At 41.4% G+C, this 27,153-nt stretch overlaps 1 protein-coding gene across 1 annotated transcript in view; it reads left to right on the plus strand.

The window, feature by feature from the left end:
* The window catches only part of SGK1 (serum/glucocorticoid regulated kinase 1), a 78,192-nt gene that overhangs the window by 3,022 nt on the left and 48,017 nt on the right, over positions 1-27,153 (plus strand). The window contains exon 2 of the mRNA XM_059835776.1: positions 23,086-23,301. Coding sequence (XP_059691759.1) covers positions 23,086-23,301 — 216 coding nt within the window. The remainder of the gene's footprint in view (positions 1-23,085; positions 23,302-27,153) is intronic.

Consider the following 27,153-nt stretch of genomic DNA (forward strand, 5'->3'; position numbering starts at 1 on the left):
TAGCACTCACTGCTGGCAGTGTTGGAACAGACGGATAAGGACTTCATCCACTTAAAACCTGTGCAGTTTGGAAGAAAAAGAAACGATTTACAATGCCTGTCTTTTTTTGTTGCAAGAGGTGTAACAACTAATTGTGACTAGGATCAGGATGATGTTTTAATAATTAAATATTGTTTTTTAATTAATGATGACACACAAATCTAAAAAGAGAAGGGGACAGAAGATGGGGGCTATATAGGCACAAAAGGGACTCTGAAGTTACTCCAATGAAGATAATTTATAAAAACCGTTGTTCACATAATCTTAGGTCACAGTGTAAAAGGATCACCTTCTGACAAGGCTGGGAGATTAAAAGACATTATTGTCTCATAGCACATAATTACCTTCGTTTTTGTTGCCATGTCTTGCCCTGTCCACCTATGTTGCATACTGGATACCCATATAAAAAGCCCACTGACTTGGTTTGGCTACAAATGGCCAGGAAATCTCTCTTCTTCATATACTAGCAGCATTTTGACTTTCCCAAAGTTCAATTAAAAGGTTTTGTTAATTGGCAGAAGTCCCACTTCTCAGTTATGAGGGGATCATAGGTCTCATCCTTCAGAGATTACCCACAGACCTAGATTGTACCAAGTAAAAAGACCACTGAATGTGGTAAACCTGCAAATGTGCTATTGCTCTTCAGCCAACAGGGCATCCCAGGGCAGAGGAGCCTTTCATTGGCACCTACTGCCATCCCTGCCAGATGGTTTTGGGAAGTGGGGATTTGTGGTATTTGCACTGCCTTCTTCTGCCACATTTGCCTCACGTATAAGGACTTTTGGATAACATTTTGCAATATATGACCTCCCTCATCTTGAAATAACATACCATGTCTTATAACACAACACAACCAACATGGTTAAAGCACGACGAATGATGAACTTCCTGCACCACTTAAACACTGGCTGATGATATGGTAACCTCAGTGAATGTGGAAATTCATTATCCTCTTAGGTCTGCACCAAGAGCAAATACAAATTTATTCAGAATGTGAAGAAGATAAATGACTGATAAATGGGAAAAGAAATAGCTGTCTTCCATAAAAGGAAAAAAAAAAAGGCAGAAAAAAATGCCAGGGCATGTCTTAGAGAGGAAGTTTATTGCAGGGATTTGCTAGTCTGAAACCTGATAAGGGAAAGAATATCCATAATCCTTTTTCCCTGAGAAAATTTACATTAATTAGCAATTTAGGTCAAGCTACAGTGAATGTGCAAGAAGGAAGAGAAAATCCCTGTGTTTGCTTCTATACAGTTTTTCTAAATATGTAGTTTGTGGAAACCAAGCCCTCCTCCTTTCTAGGTTGATATTTTATGGCACTACACACCAGCAGCTTTCTCCATATACAAGCTGAAGAGGCTAACTCATAAACATCATCATGCATGAAGATGACAGTTCAGCCTGCATTAGAGCTCAAGGCCATGAGCGGCTGAGAGGACTGCAGAATTACCTTAATACCATTTTAGCATTACAGTAATTTAGTGATACAGAAAGCCCCTGAAGTCAGTACTTCCAACTGACCTTCTATAGATTATGCTCTCTCTGGTAGATTGTGCTGGGGAAGGCTGCTCTCTGCTCTGCCATTTTTTCAGGTCTAGAAGTCCATTTCAGAACTGGAGTTACCTTTTTTTTAGGGTAATTGGGAGCCTACCTAGAAGAAAATAAATGAGAGCTGAAGCTGACTGTACTTTAGGAAAATGCCAGCTTTATATGGGATGACTGCTGCTTTTCTTAGCTGCTTGGGCCGATGTCACAAAAGTACATAAATTTTGAAGTTGATTTCCAAAGACAGGGATCCTGGCTGGCTGCAAGCGAGACAGAGTACAGACTTCTGCAGTACAGACTTCTTTCCCACCCCACTTCTTCTGTGTGGAGAGGTGATGAACGTCCATGGCTCTTCTTGGCATCGGCCAAAGCTGTAAGCACTCAACCTGGTCCAGCACAATCCCAAATGCCTTTATCAGACTATAACTTGAGTGTTGCAGACCACAACTGCCATGGGGCTTTAATGTAATGGTGGTGAAGGTGGACCTATATCTCATTAAGGCTTCAAACATGCTATGGACACTCATTGAGATGACCAGTCATTCTCTCACCTTCTGTCTATCAATCCCTTTCTGAAAAAGCCTGTTAATTAAACACAAGGGACGAAATATGAGAGCTGATGAGAAACTGTGTAAGGCCCAAGTACTGGTTTTCCATAAAGAGCTTTGCTTTCCTCTGTCTTCCCACTAATCCAGGGTGTGCTTTGGGTTGGGATCACTGCTAATATTTTGCTTCTCAGCTAGCATACAGAAAAAGATTCAGGAGGCAAAACTGGAAATGTCTAGACAAGACAACACCTGTGAGTCCCTTGTTCAAACCTAAAATGTGAGAGCATTGTTAAAACTTAAGTATAAAAGCTTGGAATAAAAGGAATAAAAAAGAAAACAAATAAGGAAGGATGAAGGAATGATGGCAGAATGAGAGAAAAGGAAAGAAAGAAAAAAGCAAAAGAGAGAGGAAAGTCTTCTTATTCCTTTCTCCCTTCCCTAACCTCTTCCTTCCCCTTTCATAAAAATGTAAGACGAGAAGGCACGTCCGGACTCTTTAAGCTTGGTCACTTTTCCTAAACATGCCTCATAATTCCTACTACAAATTTGTCAAGCTGCTGCTTGAAATTGCCCAGGTCTCTTTCACTTTTGGGAAAATCACCCTGCTTGAAAATTTAGAAATCCTCCTCTCATTTTCAGCCTAATTTTACATGACCAGTTTATTCTCATTTGCTCTTGTACCAACATAAAGCAACAACTTAAATAGCTCTTGCCCTTTCCTCATATGTACAACCACTGGTGTTTTTATAGAGATCAGTCATTTCTTCTCTCAGCTGTATTTGGCTAGGCTAAATAAGCCAACTTCTTTTAGACTCTTTTAGGACAGACTTTCCATTCCCCAATCACCCTAGCAGACAAAGGCAGCTGTTACTTTTGCTGGCCTGGAGATTTCTTTGGGGTTACCAACACATCCATATATTCCTCTTTTACTGTTATTTCTCATTGAGTCCTCTTCACAGTTCCGACCTTCATCCCACTCCTCTCCTCCCACTCTGGTCCTCTTCTGCTAAGCAGTTCTCCCATGTGTCACTGGCAAATTTTATGAGCACAAGCCTAGGTTCTCTATCAAACCCAACTCCAGTACAAACCTCCTTCTTGTCAATACACTTTTAGCTAGTTTCTTCCTCTCAAAATTATTTTTATAAGAGTACTCTTATTTTCCATTTTAACTAATTAATTCCCATGTGTTATCACTGTCTTACTGAGTTACTGAAGACCACGTGGAATAGTTTATCTACATTTGCCTCATCAAAGGAAGGCATCAGGCAAGTTTGGCATACTGGTAAATGCTCGTTATCTCATTTTCTATTGAACACTTTAAAATTTGCTCTCTCTTCAGATGTGGTAAGTTTTGTTTCTGTACACATAGACCCATAAGGCTTTTTCTCCCATTCTGTACATCACTATCCTCCCGGAAAACGCAGACCACAGAATTAATCTTAAAATTTACTTTTTATCTCAGCTCAATCCTTCTGAGAAAGACTTGTTTTTTCCTCTTTTTTTTTTTAATTTCAGAATCTGACTGGATTTTTCCAGACCCACTCACAGCTGTTCTACCACTTTCAGGTCCTCGTTATCCACTATCACTAATGAAATAGCAATGGGGGGGAGGTTCCTTTGAGAGCCTGCTCTGGCTCATTCCTTTCAAGATCAGATTAGATACTGCTTGAGCCTGAATAGTGCTTCGGTCTCTCTTCATTACAGGCCTTCAGAGTTGAGCATGGCTTCTGTTTGGGGAAGGGCCAGCCATGAGATCTCTGAGTCTTCTGCCAAGTGCATATTAACACTGTTTTAAAGGTCACAGAGTCTGGAGTTAAATTCTTAGAGCAACCCTACCCTGAACACAATGATGTCACTGCTATCATAATTCAGCTCAGCAACCTCAGTATCATTTACCCTCAGTTCTGAACATCCAAATTGTCTGAAAAACATCGTGATGCAAGAAACTGCCAGCAAGAAGAACAGTGCAAAGGGTTTTAGACACCCTTGGCTGTGTGGGAAGAGGTGATGAAAACTGAGATACTGAGAAACCAGACAGCTGTGTCTGCTGAAAAATCAATGTGGTTCCTCTGCCAAATGGGGAGAGTGATAAATATGACCTGCAGGGTCTGGGAAGGACTAAGAATTGGGAGCAACTTGGTGTGTATGTTACGCTATCTACTAATTAAAGACATGGGTTTGATGATGGTTACAAGATGAGGGGAGGTCAAGGGTTATGTCTGTGGAGAAAGGAATCAAAGAATTGAAAGCAAGGGGAAAACATATCCTTCTAACAAATTGGCTGATGTAGAGAAGGAGAAAATGGAAGGACGGCAACCATGTCTGCAGAAAAACATGTAAATGGAGATGCTAAAGCAATGGAAAAGCAAGCAAGATCTAAAACCACAAATGAGGCTTGCAAAATCAAATCAATAACACAGAAGGTTTTTTCTAAATAACATGTTATCACGAAATAATTGTTAGTGGTTGTTATTTGCAACAGTTGCTTTTACAGCAAGACGATTAAATATTGAGAGCAAGAAAACAATGAACAGCTCTGAGAGCAATAAATTTTGATGTTTATTGAAGACTCTGCACTGACAGGTTTCCAAATCAGCTTACAAGCAATTAACCAAGTCTCAAAATACCCTGATGAAGTAGAAAAATCATTTCCATTTCGCAGATAAGTAGACAAAGAGAAAATAGGTAACTAAGTCAGTTAGACAAGTTATTATACAAGGCAGAAGTTCCTCTTTTTTCCTGACCCTTACTGTAACTTTCCCTCACTAAAAAAAAAAGAAGATATTTCCTTTTCTTGAAACAGCAGCAGCAAACATTTACCAGGGTTTGCCGTGGCTGGAAGTTATTCAGGAGTTTTAAGCAGCTTAATGACACAGGCACCAAGAATAATTTTTATTTTTTTTCAAATGGTCAGAAGAAGTGCCTGAAGAAGTGATGTCTTGCTCATGTGGCAGTGGCATCAGAAGATGCTAGACACTGTGTTAACTTGAAAAGCTATTATTTCCAGTCTACTCAGCTCATTAAGAAATTGCTGAAGAAAAAAGCATTCCAAATAGAGATTCTACCTGCCCTACAAAGTCAAGAGTGCCAGGGGGCATGTTTGTATTATAAGTGTCTTCCAGCGTGGCCAAAGCCTATTCCCATACTGTGACGCATCGGGAAATGGCTGAAGAGGTGACAGCCTGAGACTGGAGCCCGCTGTGCTCCATAACTAAGTGCTTATTTCACTTCTCTTGTGTCTCCCACAGGCAACCCCCTGAATACGCAAACTTCTGCATAACATCAGAAGCACAGATGGTGAGCTGTGCATGGGGCAGGGGCTGCCTCTTTTTACCATAGATAGGGGCAGACATTCATTTCACGTGCACCACCACCAGCAGTAACCTATTTTACTTCCCAGCTCCAGTGAAGGAGGAGCCATGCATGCGGTCAGATGCTGCAGCTCAGTAGCCAAGGGGCCACTTGTTCAGATGCCAACAACCTGCTTGCTTGTGCTTTGCTGGGCTGCATATATTTGTACACTGTACAAAGCCTGCAGTGTGGGTTCAGTTGTCTTCTGAAAAGATCCGGAGGACTACGCATGGTGAAAGTGGCTGCCAGTTAGGTAGTACACATCAGGACTTTCCTCAAAACATTCAAAGTCTACCCTAAAAGGAGGAGGGGAAACCCTGTGTCCACTGCCCCACTGCCAGCTGCCTACAGATGTGATATGAGGCTGGAACATGCTCCTGAGGTCCACATTATGGAAAGGCTCTGCTCTCACCTACCCGCAGCAGCACGCTTCCAGCATCCCGGTGGGCTGGGACCTTTTCAGGTGGCAGTTTTAAGGGGCTACCTTGCACCAATACTGGGTGCTAAAGGAGTACTCAGGAGAACAGACTTCTCATTGCAACTCTGACTCTGGTGTAGTGTTTGACCCTGGGAAGCCACCTCAGCTAGCCTAACAGGCATCCTTTGGCCACCTGTCTAGATTGCAAGCTCTTCAGGGTAGAGAAAAAGAAACTGAGTTTCTACACTCCCTAAAGAAGTCTGGTTGAAATCTCACCCAAGGCTTCATGAACACAAATAATATAGTGAAAATCACTGGCTATTGTTGCCATCAAAATTGATTTTTTATGGCTGATTGGGAGACAGTTGGTGTTTTTTGCAACTGCAGATGGGAAAGATACCTCTTATTTTATTTTCTGCTCTGTTTTGATTAGATATTTGCTAGACTGTCTTGCTTCAGTCAGTTCCTATGTATGCTTTCTACTGGGGCAGTTAAAGGTCTTCAAGTGTATAGCAGTAATAAGTAAAAAAGGTTATTAAACCAAACGCTTGAACTGCAGGTCAGCAATAAAATTTGTGGATGTATTGCAAAAATTTCACCCAAGACTAGATCATCAAAATGGCTTCAAATTCTTTCCATTTTAAGTAATTACAGATTAGGGAAAAAATATATAGTTCTTTCAGTATCTTTTGTTTCCCTAAAAGATCCCTGCATTTATCTAATGAAAGACTGTTAAACTTTAACAGCTTAACTGTAAGTAGATTGGCATTTGATTAATGATAATTTATTTCTAGCTTTAAAATTAATTACATTTTGAATCACATCATTGTCATTGTTTGACACACTCTGATTCATGCAAAACTTCGGACCCCTCATTCCTAAAAGGTCAACTTAAAGGAGTGCTCCTTACAAGAACAGCCATTGTACATCAACTTTTCTGGTTGGAGTGTTGGACTAAACCTCTATGCTATGGCAAAAAAAATCACTGTGGGAATCCGCTATGTAAAATCTTTCTGACTAACTGCTAGGCTGTGACGCAAAGAAGAGCTATAAGAAAAGGCATCTGAAGAGAAGGTAATGGAAAGTAATGTTGGAGGAGGACAGCCTGTGATATAAAAACCTGTAATAAAGTTAACGGCTATGCTGCTGCTGAAGCTATATACTTGGGAGAATGCCCAGTATTAGGAATTTACAACCTGCAGCTAATGATTACAAACTGTGATTCATTTCTTGTTTGAACTCTTGTAAAATTGCCTTCTATTGTTCCCCTGTAAGAATCCTTGAAATTAAAGGTTATGGTGTAGACTATTTTAATAGTAAATGCAATTATGGTGATAATAATTCAAAGCACAGTGCTCAGAATGTTATCTCTGCCCCTCAAATAAAATGATATCTCCATGATCTGCAAGGATATATGTTCACTCAAACAAGGCCTGATCTCTTATTGGAAAAAAGGCTGTGAAAGAAACAAAACTGTATCAGATTCTCGGGATCTTTATCTTCTGATCAGATGTTTAGGATTATCACCCACATATTGTGATTAAGAAGAAATGCTGAAATGTTTTGCTAACTATTTTTTTAAACTTACAGTCCTTCATTCTGTTACGTGTTACATCAAACTTGCTGCCTGTCCATGTAACCCGGATCTCACCCTATTGCACAGCAACTGGGAAAGGAGCAAGACATGCCTATTTATGTATGTGCCTAAAATGCCCAGGTACAATTATCTTGGTCTGAAGTGGCTTTGGTGAGCAAGCTCAGCTGTGATACAGAACTAATTATTCCAAAGTACCAACTAGTCCAGAGCACACGTGGAGCAGAGGGAAGCAATAGGCACTATCTAATCCCTCTACCAGAAGAACCTTCAGAGATCTGTTTAGGTATTTCAGCTCATATTCCATGCCAGGGCTCAAAACCAAGGCAATCTTTAGCTCAGTAGCATGGCCTTTTCTTCTTATGCCAACAGACTGGAGGTGTGGTGAAAAGCATGTCTGCTGTGTCCTCAAGCTCTGTGTTCAGTTTGCAACCTGGCTCCATGTTGTCATCTCTTTTGCTCCATGGACACCCTGTCCCTTTCTACAGTGCTATCGCTGACTTCAGCCTCATTTCTTGTTCGTCCAGGAAACCAGTAGGCAAAGCCAATTAATAACCAACCTTTTTTATTTAGGACTACTAGTCAGGGCTGATCTTGAACTCTCAAGAAATAGATGAACATAAATGCTGCTCAGTGCTCAGCAGCTCTGTGGATGTGCATCCTAAAGATGCAGCCTTCAACCAGAGGTATTCATTGGTCACCAGACTCACAAGATCTGACATGGAGTAACTGTAGTCCCTTCCACATTGAGTAAGGCATGGTGGGCATGTGGTTGGGCCAGCATTGTCTGTACTGCTTTAAAGGCTTGGCATTTTCAGAGAACCGAACAACAGTAGTATTCCCATTGCCTCTCTGAAAACAGGACTTTTGACCCATCCATATCTCACATTTCCACAGTCACTTCTCTGTCAAGTTCATTATTCCTGTTCTGGTTCATTCTTCCTGGCTGTGCTTCAAATGAAACAACCAGGTTCCTCAAACAAATGGATTTTGCAGAACAAATCTCTGTGTGGTAGGGCAGAAAAGACCCTCCTGCTGTCCTAGCACCAGGGCAATACCTGGATGTCTCCTCTGCCTGTTATCACTGCAACCAAATCCTTGGCTGCATTGAGGTGATGTTAGATGCAGCATCTCTGGCCATCACTTGCCTAAGTCTGTATAGAGAATGCAAGGTACCTGCTCCTCCATCCATCCTTGGCCAAGAGTTTTCTCCACTTTAGAAAAATCATGCAGTGAAAGTGGAATTTGTGCATGTGTCATTTTTAAAAAAGGACAGACCCCGTTATATATCCTCATGCACTGACCTACAGTTCAGTCAAAGTATATGAGAAGACCAGGAACAGGTCTGCTAGATTTGGTGTAGACCCATCTTTTGGGTCCTAATCAAGGCAACTGAGTAGCATCCTCAGTGCTGTTGTACTGTAGTTCCCCAATTAGTCTTGAAATTTTTTCCTGCATTTCCCAAAATATTTCCAAACAAAGAAACAGCTCACTGAATTTTTCAAAAGGGGCCAAGATCTAGACCTAACTGTATATATACATGCATGTTAACATACAGCATACATACATATATATGTGTATATGTATATATGCATACCTTGTCTTATCGTCACTTATCTTCATGCCCCATGAAAGAGGGTGAGTTTTGATGCCACACCGTAAGCATTTCTATACTGGGTCTCTATTTTTATTTGAATAAGCCCATATTCCCGTACAAGATGCTGTGGACGGACAAGTTCTGTGCTACGTCACTGCCTGACTAGAAGAAAAAGGGATGCATAAGCCTCTCTTACAATTCCTTTTTTTATAGTTGTTTTAGGTATAATATTTCATGCAGCATGTCAGACAAAATCATCTCTTAGCTCAAGGTCTCTGACACCACCAAGCCCCCTGGAGAGGTGGACAGGCAAGAAGCAACGCAGTCCTCAGGAGGGGACTTAGAGTCTCCATTCATTACCCTGGCCCTGACACTTCTCTTTTAGCTCTTGCATTTCAGTTTGACAGTGTGTCCCCCATGCATAATATCAGGAGTTATGATGCACTTGGAGGACACGGGAGATCTATGTTTTTGATAAGGAGATTGTCAGAAACGTCCATTAGCGCCCATTCCTTCCTAAACCTGCAGTTTCCATGCATACACCCTTCAAGAGCCCCCTGTGAGACGAAAGGGTCTCATTTCAGATTCAAAAGTTTCTTTATTTTTTATGGCTCTTCTTTTGTGCTGCACTTCTGAGTACAGTGCTTGAGGGAGCAAAGGTGACTGTTCTGGGATATCTTGCCTGGACTAAAGAAATTCTTTCCTTCTCTATTTAAGATTAATTAAGAAATGCTGAAGGGAAAAAAGATCAGAGCTACTCTGAGATTGTTCATTCCATCCCCCAATTATTCAGTATATACTAAGCCTGAAAGAGCTGTAATTAGGTATCAGAAAAGCCTGATGAGGTTGTCTTTCTGTATAGTTCCAAGCACACTGGCAGTCCTCCAGAAGTTAATTATATAAATAAATCTTCATCTTTTCACCAAATTTCTTCTGTTCATCATACTTCTCCCTTTTTTCCCTCCCAGGTCTAACCCACCTGGACCTTCCCCATTTAGTAGCCTGTGCACTGAATAGGCCTATACAGAGATGAAGGGAGAGATTGCTTCTTCTCCATCGCAAACTGCTGGAGAGTCCACCCTACCACTGTGCTTTATGAAGCTCTTGGAGTAACTTGTGTGAGCTTTGGAAAACCCCAGCAGCTTCTGCTCCTAAATATCTTTGCAGATCTGTGCATTCATATGGAATCCAGATGCCCATGTTGGGTTTCTCCAGTGGATGTATGCCACCTAAAAATTAGTCCCCTTGCCCTAGCAGGTTAATTGAAGGCAGGTGTGCCAGGCACCCAGGCTCTCCACACCGCCAGTGAGTAGAACAAGTCGCAAGGACTGCAAGGACCCAGGAATTTGGTGCATTTGCTCCTTTTGAAAGTGTTGTCTTTAGCAAAGGAGTGACTAGCCAACTCCACAACCTTAGGCTGTTGGCTGATTTCCCTTATTTCATGGTCACATTATTAGAAAAAACTATTCAGTCCATTTAAAAACCTGGCTAACTTGTCTGTCTCAGGCATTTCCTCCTTTTACTTCCCTTCTTCAATTTCTGTTTGCTTTAAGTGAAGGCAATTCTTTAAGCAAAGTGGTACCTCTTTCTCTATTTCACTTATTCTTTGACACAGTAATTTACATTGGTGAGTAGGAGCCCTGTAAAATGATTTACATGCCAGACTGAAACCATGTAGATCCTCCTACCTGCAGGGTATTTTCAACAGTAGATACTTTTATCTGATGTCATCGGATCAGCCTCAAACCCTCAAGAAATGTTGGCTTGCTCAGCGGAAAAATGTGTTAGCTTCCAATGGCTTTTACCCAAAATGACTTCAGAATATTTTTTTTTGCAAGAATTAGGCAAAAGAAAACCCACACACAACCAAGCATATGGAATAAGAGACTCAAAACAAGCTGCTTCAGTCACAGGCTTCCCAAAACCAACAACCTTCACACGTGGGAGACTCCAGCCTCAAGCTGATGAGTCAGTATTTGTGACTTACACTTTAGCTTTATTGCCCTCTTGTAACAAAGTGAAGACCATGAGGAATAAAAGTGCTGGGCAATATCTTTCTTGTGTGCGTGTGAGTGTCCTTGGAAAAATACTAAGCTAAGAAGGGAAATAATGTAAACGGCAGGAAGAAAACCTCCCTTGTTTCATACTTCTTGAGTGTGTCTGGTTTGCATCTGTTACTACATTTTTCACTGAAGAACTTTTATACATATGAATGACTGTTTATGACTGGCAGTTTGAAAATGTGGCTTTACTCTGATTAACTCTACTTTTTGTCTGTACGTGGCCCTTTTTAAGGCCGTATTTCTCAAGCTCTGTTAAAACATGAGCAAAACCAACACATGGAACAATTTATTGAAATGCCAGGCAGGTTTGACAGGTGCAAGAGAAATTGCTTGGTTTCACAAATTGAAACAGCTGCAGTTTTATAGGTGATGAAATTGCAATGGGATGGGGTTTCACATTTGTTAGTTCATCTTGTGTTTGCTGTTTTGTTTTTGAAGCATTGACTCATTTCCCACTCTCCAAGGGGGACTCTAAGACCTATTCCTCAAATGGATGAGGCACCTAGTCTCCACAGAGCGAAGGGAAGCTTGGTAAAAATTCAAACCAATTTCAGAGTAGACTGAAATATAACTAGAAAATAAAGGTTTTCTCCTCATGAGACTATAAATCAATGTTGCTTGCAGCTTTGGGAGCAGGAAATGCTATAAACATTAGGTCCACCTTTCAGATAGACTGAGATTTTATTACATATCTTAAACGAATATCATGCACAGGATGTTTTGAATCATTAACCAACAAATGTTAACCTCATAAGAGACTCTTGTTTTAAGGAGTTTTACTTTCACTCTGTGCAATTGCTACAGGAAGATGTATGTTTTCTTTTCAAAATATTCAGGACCATATGTTTTCCTATAGTGACAGGGTATGTATCAAGTGGTGCTGCTCCCCATAAGTTCATTTTTATCATCCTTGCTGGGAAAAATTAAGATGAAAAATCAATGAAAGATCTTAAAAGAATTGGTCACATTTGGCACTGGATTAATTTGTCAAAACACTTGAATTATAAAACCTTCTCTTAGCTTAAATCCCCACTGACGATGGTAGTTTAAGACATAAGTTCTTGTGTGTCTCATAATAAAATAATCTTTTAAAACCTGATTGAAATGTATTGGTGCCTCACACACACAGCATCTCAGCTGGGATGCCATTTAAAAATGGCTGATTTGAGTGATCGGGACTTTCTGTTTCTCCTCAAACAGTATTCTTAGCAACTCAACAGTAAAAGCAAATTGGCCACTAGAAAAAGCTAGGAAGAGAAATGGTGGATATTTTCCTCGAAAATGTGCCTTTGAGCAAACACGTCTCCTTTGACTCCCTTGTCTGTGTCACCCAGAGGTCTGATAGATGAAAGGACCACCCCAGAGCTCCTGAGTGCTCAAGTGGGGCTCCTGACCAGGGCTGTGCCCCCCCTTCATGGCACTGCCATGCCACACTGCAGGTGAGCCCGTGTGGGCTGCCGAGGTCCCTGCTGCCAGATTCCAGCTCAGCCTTGCCTTGCAGAGGAGCTTACCTGTGAAAAACCACTGTCATCTCCCACCTGGAGCCACTTCAGGAATATTGCAGCTTTCAGAGGTATATGGTCTGTCTGGCAGCTCTGTGAATGTTTTGGCATGTCTGTCTTTCAGGGCCAGAAGGACTGTGCACCTTACATCAGCTCATCTAATGATCCCGGCTGCCTTGAAGATCAATAAAAAATTAGGATGGTGTGCAGTATTATACAACAAATTAAAGGGTCACCTTCTGCCAAATAAAAAGGAGATTAGTGAAGGGCAGTATCAGGCTCAAATTAGGAATAAGAAAGTTATTAATTTCAGACCACACAAAATATGATTCACTGCTCTGAACAGTATGAAGCTTTTGACTGAATAGGTAAGGATGACTATTGAATGGGACTTGGTGTTGTATCCAGTCATCCATTGTGTTCTGCCACTGCAGCCATTATTCTTGTACTGCGGTAAAGCTTTTTAATGCTGTGATATTTCAGCCCAGACTACTGAAGGATGCAAAATAATTATTGCATCAGAAAACTGGAAGGATATATTTAAGAGAGAAAAAATACAGTGAGATATCTTTGTTTTGCTTGGGCTTTTTCTCATTCGGCTACCTTTGCAGCCCATCCTCATCTGAACATGCATTCTCTGGCTTCTGTGTCCGGCTCAGGTGCTCACAGTATTCTGCAGACTGCTTTGAGACTTTCACTGATAGATGCGGGATGTGGTGTTTATCAGAGCAAGAGTTAAAATAAACGTTGCCTAAGTTTACTGACAATTAGCTTTGCTCACATAAAATAGACAATAGAGAAGGTACAAGCAAGCAGCCTCGGACTATTTGGATAGGATATGGGGTTGTATTGTTCATGGTTTTTTTATTTGATCTAGATGAAAAGCATTTTTAACTTGGTAGCCTGGAAAGATTAGGCTTGCACATACACAATAAGCCCCATTTTGTTTTGTTTTCCTCTTTGACATAATACGCAGAGAGAGGGTGTTTATACACCAGTGTGAACAATGAATCTATTGTCTCATCTCCTGTAGAAACAAGTGTCATCAGTGCTTACAATTGATCCAAGAGCTCTTACCTGATTCCAACACATCAGTTATTTATTTATTCACAGAGAGAAGAATGCCATGAGACTAACAATTGTTATCAAGGACAACATGGGAGGAAGTAAGAGAGGAAAACCCTAAGTGGTGCCTGTTCAGTTGTTTAGATTTTTTGGTGCCACATTTCAAACAAATCAGCCAGTCAATAAAAGGACACAGCAAAAGCTCATTTACCTATCAATGTGAGATGTGGATTTTACAGACTTTCTCCTGCACCATTTGAGTTGGCAAGAGCTTTCCCATTGAGTGGAACCGGAAAATCTGCCAGGCAGTTGTCTGTGTGTTCATTAACACTCATTATTGGCATTACCACTGTGCCTAAGTTTTCTGCTGCTCTTCATGCCTTGACTTACATGCATGCAATTTGTTCAGCAGGAATATTTAAACACATGCTTAGAGGATCCCAAATTCCTGAAGTCATTTTGGTACCCATCATCTTTTGTGATTGGTGCCTGACTGCAGTCACATGCTAACATATTTTTTAAGAATCTCGCCTTTGCTGACTTGCTGCTATGGCCTGGCGACATGTCATTCCCACTTAAGATCATAAAAATCTGCCTTAGTTACTTCAAGCATTAACACTGCAACTGATGACAACAACAAATATAGAAACATTTACCATGTTTCCTCTTAGACCCTTTTGATTTCTGCCAGGTGCTGTTATGGCAAGTGAAGTACTTTGGTGTAGGAAGGGGGGGGGTTGTATGCAAATAGCAATAAGTACTGACCAAAAACCATGACAAAAGCCCTGAGATGCTCACCACAACACGCTGAACCTTGAGCAGAGATGTGGCACAGAGCAGGTGAAATCCTCAGCATGTACCAGGGGTGTACCTGGGTCTGGGGGACCCACAAACACTTCCCAGACCTCAGACTCAGGTGCGTGCCCCAGCCGCTGTCATGCTGGGACAACTGTGTCCTCCTCCCTGTGCACTGGTTTCCATGGGAGGAAGGGGAACCATGCATTGAGTTTGGTGGGGTGATGGAGTTTACACCAGACCAGTTTGCCCAATGGCTGTATGGTATAAGTCCATCTAGCTGGAGGCAGATGGAGACTGTAGGAGATTATTACACATTCTAAATAAAAAACCCAGAACTGGGATAGGTCAATCCTCTAATCCAGCCCTTATGCTTCCAGCAATTGCTGGATGCCACGAAGATCATGAAAGGCATCAAGTTAAGACCATCACATATACCTTCATGTAGTGTTCTTTGTAGTATTTATTAGTCACACTTACAGGCAACCATGAAGGTGGAGGCTCTCTACAAAGATCTGTTAAAGAGTATATGGTGAAACAGCAAAGGAAGAGAAGGATGGGAGGACAAACCGAACCCCAGAGAACTGGCACAGCTTTCCTGAGTCGTGTTGCAGCCAGAATTGCATTCCCTCATCTTGCAATACCTGGTGCCCATGACCAAAGTGTACCGGCGCTCCTGTAAACAACATCATTCCTTGCCACCCGGAGCTGTGGCCAGTTTGTCCTTCCCCGGATTTCCCTCACATGCAGGCAGCCTTTCTCCTGGCACACTTGGAGGGCTGAACTCTCTATGAATCCAGGCCACATTCATCTAGGCCTGGCTGGAAACAATGTGCTCTGTTATTTGGCCTCAACCTGCTTTTTAGCGAGCAGCTTCTCGGCTTGCAGAGAAAGCGGCAAATGACGACTAAGCAGTGAGTTGCCTTTCACTTTCCTTTTTAAAATAAAATGTGATTATTAATCAACAAAGTGATGTGTCTCAGGGCTCTGGAGGGGAAAAAAATAGCTCGAGGTGATTTGACAAACTGATTCTTTTGCTGTGCTGCATTTCCCATGGGACATGACAAATTAAATGTCGAAGCCAGCTAGAGAGTAGTGATATCTCAGCGCAGGCATTAATCAGCCTGCCTCTCATTTACCACTTTCCATTTAAGTAGATGACTGTATACAGTTTGAACAATGGAGCTTTTCATTCCATAATCTCCCTAATTGTAATTTAAATAGGTTTCCTGATAGTCACACTCAAGGCTGTGGGGAGATGATTCCAAGAACTCTGTGTCCACCTAGGGTTTACATAATGGATGAAAATTCAAATCCTGGTCAGAGGTGCAATTAGATAAGGCCAGGAAAAGTAAAGAAGGGATCAGATGAACTGCAACCAGAGAAGCAGAAAAGTACATTTGATATCACCGGGAGGCAGAACTAAAAAACATACACACGCACTGACCTAGATCACAGTCAAGGCATTTGATACTGTCTAGAGGGAAATGAATATCCAGAGACTTTGCAATGCAACATGTAGAGTAAATAGGAGCTGACTGAGAGCCATAAGAACCCATGAACTGATGCAAACAGGAACATTCATGAAGAATGGAAGTATCAGTAAAGAAGGGTTCAAGTGCACAGAGTGGTTTATTCCAATCCCACACAAAAATAGCAAAAAAGCTTGTCCAAAATTTCAGAGGAAGAAAATGCTGCCATACAGAGCATATGGTTGCACAGGCCGTCAAATTAAATGTGATACTGTTGTGCTGATGGGTGTGAGAACTGGCTAATAATACTGGACCTCCAAGCAGATTTCCACAGTTTCCCTTAAGCCATTCCAGCATTCAGTTTACCCTCAGTCCTCAACAAATGTTTGCAATTTTAGATACTCTAATGGCCTATCAAATTTGTCTACAAACTTATGCCGTCCTTCATTCACATTAATATTTACTGCTCCAGAATACGTATCTTCACACTATATTGCTAAAGCCTACTAAAATCGGTAGCCTGCACCAGGCACTGGCACTTAATGCCGTAAAGTGACTCTCACATCCACAAAGGGCCTAATCCTACAAGACCTTACGTCCCTCCATAAGGTACCTTTTTCTTTCCAGTGTATTCAGCACTCTTGAGAGTCAAGCCTTCAGCTGGGAAGCCAGCAAACAAGCTTGTCAGTGTCCTGAGAAGCACCAGGCTTTCCAGAGGCTCCAAAGCCAGGGAGGACACCCCAGGATGGCCACTGGTGCCATCGGCACCTGCTTTCCTCCAGCAAAAGCCACATCTGCATCGGTAGCAGCCCCAGAAAACAGGCTGGTGTTTCTTTCATGGAAAATATTGCTCATGATTACAGTGATGGGGACTGGCTTATGAATACCTGATTAAAGGACAAAATGTGCTGAGTCGACTGATGCCATTGACAACTGAGGCACATGAAATTAAAAGCAGAATCTGTTTGCTATTACATAAGAGGAAAAGCCAGGAGTGGAAAAAAACACTGGAACCTGGCAAATCTCATTTAATCACATCTGGCAATTTTCTAGACCAAGTGATTATCACTGTTGGATATCATGTTTTTAGAAAGTAAAGCAAACAAAGAAACTAGAGCAAACAAGAGTCAGAAAATAAAGAGCCTTTAAAAAAAAAAACAAAACTTGTGCACCTTTCAGCAATATTATAGGCCATGCTTGGGAAAAGGGTATTTAAAGCTATTCTCTAAGAACAGTCACATTTCAATTTAGTTTAGGATTAGTGACAGATGGCTACATTCTAGAAGGGTGTACAACACTCCTTTGAACTCACTTATCTTGAAAGAATAGGGAAAATTTTCATCAATGGTTTTTTGTGGTCATTGCAAGAAATACCAAACAACTTTTGACTAGCTACAAAGGTCCTTTGGTGGTCCAACAAAACCTGAAGTACAAAAAAATCCTAAAATGTGACAGGGTGGAGAGGTATGCTTAAGTTTATTCCCAGCCATGAAGGTCTGTGAGTGTGAAGTTGACTGCATTTGTTCGAAACAAATTGTTCTATCTCAAGGCTAAAAAAAATAAAACACCATTTGACTTGAAAATGCAAAACTTTTGTAGCTGGAAAACTTGAAATTAGTTCCTTTGACATCTTCAAAACTTTCTTTTCAGAAATTATTCAGGTTATTAGATATATTAAAGCTGATCATGTTTCACAGATAATTTTGGTAAACTATCTTTTTCTTGCTTTGAATTTTTTTCTCTCCAAACAAGGCAAGGCAAGGGTTCCCTGAGACATTTTGAATCAACTTCTAGCTAATAGCAGTAAGGCAATATTTGACAAATCTCAAGCCTGTCTGCATGGATGGGTACGGATGATCTCTTGCTCAGCCTTAGAAAGCAGCCAGAGACGCTAGCCCTGAGCGTGACGGGATGCTGATGCGCAGCTACTGCACTATGGCTGACTGGCAGCTGCTCAGCTCACATCACCAGCAAAGCAGACTCATGCCCATCTGCACAGGCCTATGAGGTCATACCTTCAAAGAATTAGTGTGGGAACAGTGAATCTCATAAATGCAGTTATAGCTTAACCAGAAACTGATGGGCGCTACACAACAGGCATGTTGTAGAAGAAATTTCTAGTGGATAAGAGTTGTTGATGAGAAAAAGGCATAAAGAAACTATAGTTATGATGGGGCAAGAGAAACTGGGAGCTCTTTCTGTTCCGCTCAGCCCTATTCAGATTATTTCAGACATGCTTAACAAGTCAGCTGCTTATACTCTGTAATGGTGGATGAAGTTGCCTGGGGAGTTTGAAGAGCCTTGCTTTGGAAATAGAAGTACAGAAATCTTCAGAAGCAGTTCAGAACAGAATTACTTCCTGCAGCTAGGAGCAGGCTCTAGTTTATTTACTGGTAGACGGATATCGTGGTAAGAATAAAGAAATAATGTATTTTAATAATCAAATACTCCTTACCTCACCATGAAGAATGATGCACTTAGCACTGTGTTATTTGAGCATCATACAATGCTCTAAATAACAAACTATCATCTGCTCCTTGTTAATCTGCCTTTGTCAGTCAGGCAAGAAACCGGGAGAAGTTTCTTCAAAATTGTTTTTTTTCTGTGCAATTCAGTGTGGGAGTTCTTTTAGTGGAAGTGAATTCAAAAGAAATGAAGCTTTGCACTTCAAAATCTTTAGTGACATTTAAGATAGCCCAAAACAAACAGAGCTATATATCTAAGGCACTTATCTAGTGTAAATGTAAATATTAAATGCGCAAAAATCTTGGAAGTCTATTAAGGTTAAAGCTATACAATAACCTATAGTGTAGACTTACAATTCAATGACTAATATATGCACATAACATTTCAATAAACTTAACTGAGCCACTCTGAAAAGTAATATAATCTACAAACTTCAATAGAAACCCAAGACCTGCATAGCTAAGCCCAGGGAAGTTGTTTTTCTTCAGAAGTCTGCTCTTGGCCTCACTGCTATGAAGATGCTGCCAATTCACACTTCCAGTTTCAAATCAATATTTTCAATGCTTTTGGATAGGGATACATGTTGAAAGTCAGTGGTGAATCATTTCATTTTCCACTCAAAGTATTGGTAACAATTACCACACTCTTCTGTGTATGTTAGTCTGAGTTATTTATGAATTTCAAAAGGGAAATACAGGGTTTGTCTGCAGAAGGATACTGAGGGACGTTAGTCTGAATTAGCTGAAGATGTGAAATTAGAGGAGATTAGTTAAATGTCATTCAAGGCCTCATCGACCTTTCAATTCAGAGTAAAACCTGAAATTTTAGTTTAGATAAATGAAGCAAATAGCTACGGAATTAATTAAGCCCATCTTAATTCTGAACCAAGCCATCCACGCAAGGGTTGACTGTGTATTTACCTAGTTCATGCGTGGGCCAGTGGACATTAACACGTCCATGTGGGCAAGTTCCAAAAATAACAAACACACCGGCTCTCGACGTAGCGTGTTGGCACCCAGGGAAGTGGCAGCCCCTGCTCAGCTCCCCTCGAGCAGCTGCCGGGCAGGTCTGGGCAGGCGGCGCAGAGCCCCGGCTTGGCGCCTCGGTCAGAGGCGAAGACTTCAGAAAGAAGAAAAACAACTTCCCCGGGCTTAGCTATGCAGGTCTCAGGTTTCTATTGACGTTTGTAGATTATATATTACTTTTCAGAGTGACTCAGTTAGTTAAGTTTATTGAAATGTTATGTGCATTTCACTGAGTCAGCACGGCATCCTGGACTGAGCAGACATGGCTGGATGTATATGAACCTGAACTTTGCCCGATCCAACGAAGGAAAACTAGAATTGTTTTAAACCTTTTCTCTGCCAGTGCATTTGAATTGTGGGTGTGCTAACCTATTTGAACTGGTTCCAACCATTTAAAAAAAAATTGTGCTAGTCCATTCAATCTCAAAGCTGGATGCTCCTGAAATTTTCCCACCTGAGTTTCCCCAAAACACTGTTGCATTAAACAGAACAACAATATGACCAAACCGGTATTCATAATCATACTTCTTTTTCATCTCTCAGTACAGGCTATAATGTATAAATAATACGGACCTATCATGTGAAAACATCAGTTTAATCCAACATTTTTAAGCAGCAAAAAGTCATTCAGAGAAAAAGGTGTTTATCTGAGTTAAAACCAGGAGTCAGCCTGGAATAAACAATAGTGAGAAAAATTGTTTAGGATTCACCCTGAACTCAGAGACCACTTGCTGATGTTAGAGCCAGAAGATGCCACCTACATGTGGGTGTGTGCAGCTTCATAAAATGCATGCCCTGTTACTTTCTGTCATCATTACCATTCACAGAAGTTAAAGCACTGGTGGGTAATTTTTAATTTACGATCATTATGCTGCTGAATGTATATTTCATTGCCTTTAAAAGGTACAGCTACACGATCATTTGACACAGATTTTGCTGTATCAGGAATACCCAGGTCACGTTCTGAATGCTTCTTAATACACAGGCAGGTTAGAAACCTGTAAATGTAAACGGAAGACAGTGAAACAACAGGTGAAGCTACAACAGAAATTATTGATTAACTGTGTCACTGCAAATGCCCTGAATTTGAAATCATAAAACCAAACATCGTTGGGTCTTAATGAAACCTCAGACCCAGATTTGCATTATGAATTACTGCCTGAGCTGATGCTGTATGCAGTCTTGAGTGAAAGACTGGGCCATGTCCCTGGAATTTTTAAGAAAAACTGAACCTGCAGCTCATTGCAGCCCAGGCCCTTCTCTGCTGTCAGTTTGGTTCTTCTTTCGTGCACACTTTTGCACACTGTGTGTACCCATAATGATATGACTGAAGATGCAGGACACCAAGGAAGAAAGGCAGAATCGGGTCAGAAAACACTTAACTGATCACCAGACCTAACTTAAAAAGGACAAAACGAACAGTCATTTACTCCTCTCAGAATCACATGAAATACATTGTATGCTTCCCGTAATAAAACTACACCGGAAAATCAAGCATGTTTTTTTGACCAGGAATATAATTAACCTTTTCAACATACCAAGTTCTGGAATTAGATCAAGACACACAACCATGAATTTACTTGGGGACAGTAATATATTTAATGATGTGCTTAACAATCACAGAATCAATTATGCTTGGCAAAAATAAATGTGTTTAAAATCTGCCGGGTCAAAAGATCAGTTTCAAAATATGTTTATTGAAATGAAATCTGAAAAAAATAAACCCTCCCCCTACAACTTCAACCCACCAACCTAAAGATAAAGAAGTCTGGATAAAGAAAATGGTGAGCCAACAATCTCTCTGCACTAGTAGGGAATTTAGGAATTATAAAAGCAGAAAAGTTCAATAAAAAGCATACATTGGTTTTACCATCCTGGAAAAATGAGTCTGCAGAACTTTAAGCACTTGGGTTTCAATTCTGCAAAATTCGTCACAAAAGGATGCCGACATGGCACCTGCCAACTACGGCATCCAAGAGCTATAGTGAGCAAGAGGGGAGCTGACATTGTAGGGATGCTCCAGAGCATGGAAATAGGGGCTAATATCGTCCACGTGAACTGATGTTGCTAAAAAATGCAAATGAGGAATGCAATGGGAAGTGGCTCATTTGCCTACAGGAGGACATCTATTTGCTTGGTTTCCATAGAGAGGAAAGATAAATTTTCCTAACCTTGAGATTTCTGGCAGGTCAGCACAGCAGGGCAACTGCGGGTGTATCGCTCACGAAAGAGTCACCAGCAGAAGGCTGGCTAGATATGTTTCATTCTGTTTGTTTATCATCCGTGATCCTGGTAACCAGTTGCTGTGATATAGACTTCCACTGTTAATCAAACACTTGGCATCATGCTCATGACTAATGTAACGTAAAATGTTTATTTTCCTGATGTAAAGCATCCTCTAATGGCAAATATGATCTCCTAATGAAGCATGGTGATGCTGAGGCCAAGTGTGTTTTCTGGCTTCCCCCTGTGGAAGCCGAGGGACATGAGCACTGTGCACCCCGGAGTGAGTCCCTGCAGCCCTGCCCCACTCTCCTGCATGGACAGGAGATTCAGCTCACAGAACAAAGAGGTTGTCTCATGTCAGTGGCAGGCTGGCCAGGCTCTCAGCTCTGGCTGTCTCAGCCTTCCCCCTCTGTGTTGGTAAAACATATCCTGATATGTCCCTATCTATCCTGTGCATTCAAATGAGAGAGTTTTGATCAGACTGAGTGCAAATATAGCACAGCTCATACAGTGGTCTCTGCTTTCACAGTAGAAAAATACTTAGAAAAAGAGCTCAGAAAGGTGTCTGACTCCTCACTTACCTGTTAGAAAATCCAATACTTTTGATTCACATGTCAGAAAACAGACAGTCACAGCAGTGAAAGGAAGAGCAAACAAAGTGCACAAGGCTGGCATCACGCCCTGCAGGCGCAGCGTATCATGCTCGTAAATAGTGTCCTTCCTGCTGTAGTGCACCAGGTCCTGGCCCGGGAGCTGCAGAGGCAAGGAGAAGGCAGGGGAAGGCAGATTAGAGGAGTCAGGGTCAAAATTCTGGGCAGGTCAACATGAGAAACTGGCTCTTGAATGTAGTGACAGCAGGCACAGAAAAGACTGAGATAGCGTATGAAGTCAGAGATGAAACAAAAGATACTGCCGTTGAAAAGGGACTGCAGAAAGCTTATGGCATTACAATAGTCTACCTGCAAAAAGAGTCTGTTTTCCATCCACAGGGGGAAATGAGCTGTCTAGGCTGGGAGTACTTGCTTTGGGTAGCTGTCTTTCTCTTCTTAGCAGTCTACCATATATTTTAGTATCTTTATAAAGCCTGAAAACTTTGTATTGTAGATAAACTTATGGCAGACTTGCACAGAGCTGCAAATGATTCTCAGCATAAAGAGCCTGGCTAGTGAGTGAGTGAGTGAGTGAGTGAGTGTGTGTGTGTGTGTGTGTGTTCCTGGCATGGCCTAGTACTTTCTCCTATAGAAAACTGATCCTGACCCTGTATCGTATCTGATTATTTTCCCCAGTCTGTGCCTTTATCCGCATCAGAAACCCTGCTGCACCATCCCAGCTGCTGCCATAAAGCAAAGGGAGTCCATAACATCTTTCTGTGTCAGCAGGTACGGAGGTGGATTAAAAGCCCGATGGTCAGCGTTGAAAAGCACCCACACACCAGCCTCAAATACCCGGGGTCCACTGTGATGCATTTGCCTCCAGGGGATTCGGAACTGGAGCCTCCGCTGTGCCAGACCTGCCTGAGCGACCACCCTTTCCAGCGAGGGATCGCTCCTCAAGAGGCCGAGTCCTGCTCCTGGGAAAGCCAGAGAAGCAGCAAAGTAAGCCACTCTTTCCTCCCCTGTAATTTGTTTACATGTTCCACACTGATAACGGGTCTGTACTTACGAGATTGTGCTTCCCTCAGAGAGAGGGGATTCTCCGAAATCCAAAATTCTGCTGACCAAGGCTGTTGCGCACATCTGGGCGCTGCTTTCTACCTTGAACTTTGATACCCACGGACAGCATGAGAAACAAAGCACTCTTCACAAAAGTGCTTTGATGTAGTCTCTCAGTATTTGAACAGATTAGTAGTAACACTAAGTATTTCCCTGTTTTACAGAAACTGAGGGTCAGAGAGGTGACATTATCCTTCCAAGATAATGAAAAGGAACAGAACTCGTTATTTTTTTCCCTTCTGTCCCACCATTACAAGACCACCCTTCTTCCCTTCCCACTATCTAGCTTTCTCTTTAGAAATAAGAATTTGGCTTTTCTGAGGCATACTTCAGACCTTTCATTCATCGTTCAGCTCCACCTAATCCCTGTGGAGAAAAGCCAGGCACTGAACAGAAAGTTTTGCTCAGAGCCTGTCATCCCTGACAGAACCATCCCTGGCTGGAAATGGCGTACAAAAAAAAGGAGTTGTAGAAACATAAAAGCAAACAAATATGATTCTTTCTAAGTACAAAGCAGAGCAAATGTGACAAGGCATTTATCAGAGCCTTAGCACACAGCTCACAGCAGAACCGTTTTTTCATGCTACATCTGCTGCATTTTTAAACAGGGAAATTCAAATAGCAGGTAAAAATGGAAATCCTGTGCAATTCAGAAACCCAGCAAAGGCATTTTGGTGAAACATATGCACAAGCGGAGGAGCTAATTACTCCTCCATTTTACTTCATTAAGAAGATTACCTTTGCTCAGGCTGAAGCTTTAAAAAATGAAAGCACCAAAGACAGAGGATTCTGCAAATCCTTTGCCTTGCCGTAAATCACATGTACTCCTGTACAGCTGTAGGGCCTCACAACTGATTTCCATTAGGTTTTACATGCATATGGGATAGATTTGGCTGAACGCAGATTCCCCCGGACCTCTCTCTTAGTCTCCTTACTGCAGGCAGCGGCGAGGCTGCTTAGTCAGCAGCTGGAGTCTGCAGCAGGAGGGATATTTTGCACACTGCTTTAAAAATAACGTCATCTGTCGAAAGACTCCTTGGATGAAGCTATCCTGCATAAGGAGTCTTTTAAGTAAGTTAAAGCACAGAGTCTTTGATGTGATTAAATGTAAGGTCACTGCCTCTTTCTCTACAGTAAAACCAGGCAGGAAGCTTTTAATAATAAAGGCTGAAGGAGCTCCGTGTCTGACCTTTTCCAGGTTTAAAGAGAGTTGCTGGTTGAGATTCTGTTCAGGGGTTACAAACGGCGCAAGCTGCATAAATGTGAAATAACTCCCTTCACTTTAAACCAATGAACTTAAACAGAGACAGTCTGTATTTCAAGGAGAAGAGAACATGGTCTCTGTTAAGTCAGCAAGGAGCTTAGGCTGTGCCAGTTGTCTCTCCTGGCTAATTCTTGACTCTTTTTCCCCATTACTCTTCCTTCTCTGTTGATTTCAATACTGCAACCAGGTACTGGTTCAGTGATTATAGTTCCTTTGTGCTATGCCCAATGCCAACATGTACGGGGTCCTACTGACCCTGTCCTTTCGCTCAAGGACAAATTAATTCATAAAGAAACCAGCTGTGAAATATTATTAAAGGCTTATTCTAGGCAACAAGCTTTCTCTGACATGTGTCAGGCTATTCTGATCAGTTTGAAAAAGACCTTATAAAAAACAATCTGATTAAACCACATCACCCAAGGGAACACGTGTCTGTATTTCTAGTCTTATTTCCAACACAAGAACAGGGAAAAAAGTCATTATTTCTTGTTTACTGTGATGTTAATTATGTAGTGGATTCTTTAAAAATGGACTTAACATAAATAAGATTATATTGAAATGGAAAATATTTTAAATAATGAGATTTATTTCTTATGATATGCTTCCATTTCCACCTCCACAGGCTTTTCTATTAAGGCTTGTGTCAGTTGCATTTTATAAATTATTATTGATGCAACTGCTACTAAGTCTGCTCTATTATTTGAATGATAGTGTATTATCTTTGTATTTTTATGACATTTTCTGCATTGTATACAGTGGACTAGAAAATTTTCAAGCATTGCCAGAAAATCATGCTAATTTTCACAAGACTGACTTACACAGGTATATTATTGGGTTTTGTAACTGATGTGGATTAGTTCTATGGAAGCTTATATCTTCTCTAGCGGTGTAACAGCTGAAGCCCTAAGGGCTTTGGACCACTGCCAGGGTAATGATTTACAATAACCATTCCTCGCTTTTCCATGTCTTTCTACATAATTCAGGTTGCATAAAACTCACCGGCTTGATGAGGAGGGTAAATTCCCTTTTAAAATAAATTGCCGTGCTGTACAATGAATACCCTGTATCAATAAGGTGGTTTGGAAAGAGTGGGCAAACCACCTTTTAGACCTGCTTAGCAGTCTACTAAATGGGGAGAGGGGAACATGGTGAAAATCGAGTGTGATTTAAATCTCTCAGGTGAGGGTTTACTAAGCTGAGTTATTAGAGGTAAATCATACACACGTATACACACACAAAAAAATCCTTCATGCTCTGCATGATCTGTATATGCCACTTACACTGTATTGTTATGCCCTTGTTTCAGACCTTTTTCTAAATAAGCAAAAGATAACAGACCTTGTTAGTGAGCTCAAAATATCTTCTTTTTTTCTCAAGCAGAGCCAACAGCTAGGTTCAAGGCTTGTTCTGTTCTTTCCTCTTTGTCTAAAAAAGCTCCTGCTGCCCTATCTATCAGCTGGCATTTGTCCTGAAGCACCACGACACATCTCTATCTAGTAGACCAAAGCCCTGAATGCTTAGAGCTGTCTTTTCTTTCGGAAGCTAAACAACAACCCTGCACTGCCCCTAGCTAAGGGACTAGAGGAGGGAAAGAGCAAACTAATGTGTTTACCCCATTCGAGCAAGGTGACTTAAAATTGCTGGGAGCATCTCTGTGTGTTGGGCGCAGCCACTGCTGCGTGACTGGGGTCTCAGAGGTGCTGAGTGGGGCACTGAGCCCTGTCAACCCCAGAAGGGATCTGTCCCCACATCAGGTGCGGTATGGTGGGTCTGGCAAAGGGTTTTGGTCTCTTCACCATCTCTCGCTGCTGCTGTGGTGCTGGCGGTGGAAAAGAGATGGAGGCTGCTAAGGGAGTTGCCCCCTCTTCCTCCACCCATGGCGGTACATCCATGCCTGATGTCTTTTGTGAAGGATAATCAGGAAAGTCTTGCATAGGGCTGCAGGGAATTTAGTGCTGTCACCTTTTTGGACAAGTCTTTTGCATCTAATTGGAAGTTAGTTACTCTCAAAGACGCTTTTGGATCATGCTATTAGATCGATAGCAGGAATTTATTTTACTATTAAAAACCATTCCAAGCTCCTGTGTACAGGAGGGCTCTCAATTTCAGTCAGATTTCAGCGCTTTACCATATTTCAAGTCTTGCTTCAGTGATGAGGAATGCTGAAAAAAATGTACCCAAGCCAAAGGTTGGGCAATTATTTGAGATAGTTCTCCTTATGAATCTCTTCTATAAATAACATACAGCTTCTAGAAACCTGCATTTGAAATGGGGTAAGAATATGTTTCAGGTGAAATACATTGTGTAAAGGGGCATCATAAAAATAAATACCTTTTAACGGACTAGGAAAATGTGGAGATGAGAAAAAGCAGTATCTGACTAGCTCTCCATAAACAAAGAGTTTGGTGACATATCTGGGCTTTTTAGGGAAAGATGGTTTTCTCAGAAATTTTGGATAAAAAGCCCTCCTA

This window comes from Gavia stellata, chromosome 2, assembly GCF_030936135.1.
Source record: "Gavia stellata isolate bGavSte3 chromosome 2, bGavSte3.hap2, whole genome shotgun sequence".
NCBI classification, from domain to species: Eukaryota; Metazoa; Chordata; class Aves; order Gaviiformes; family Gaviidae; genus Gavia; species Gavia stellata.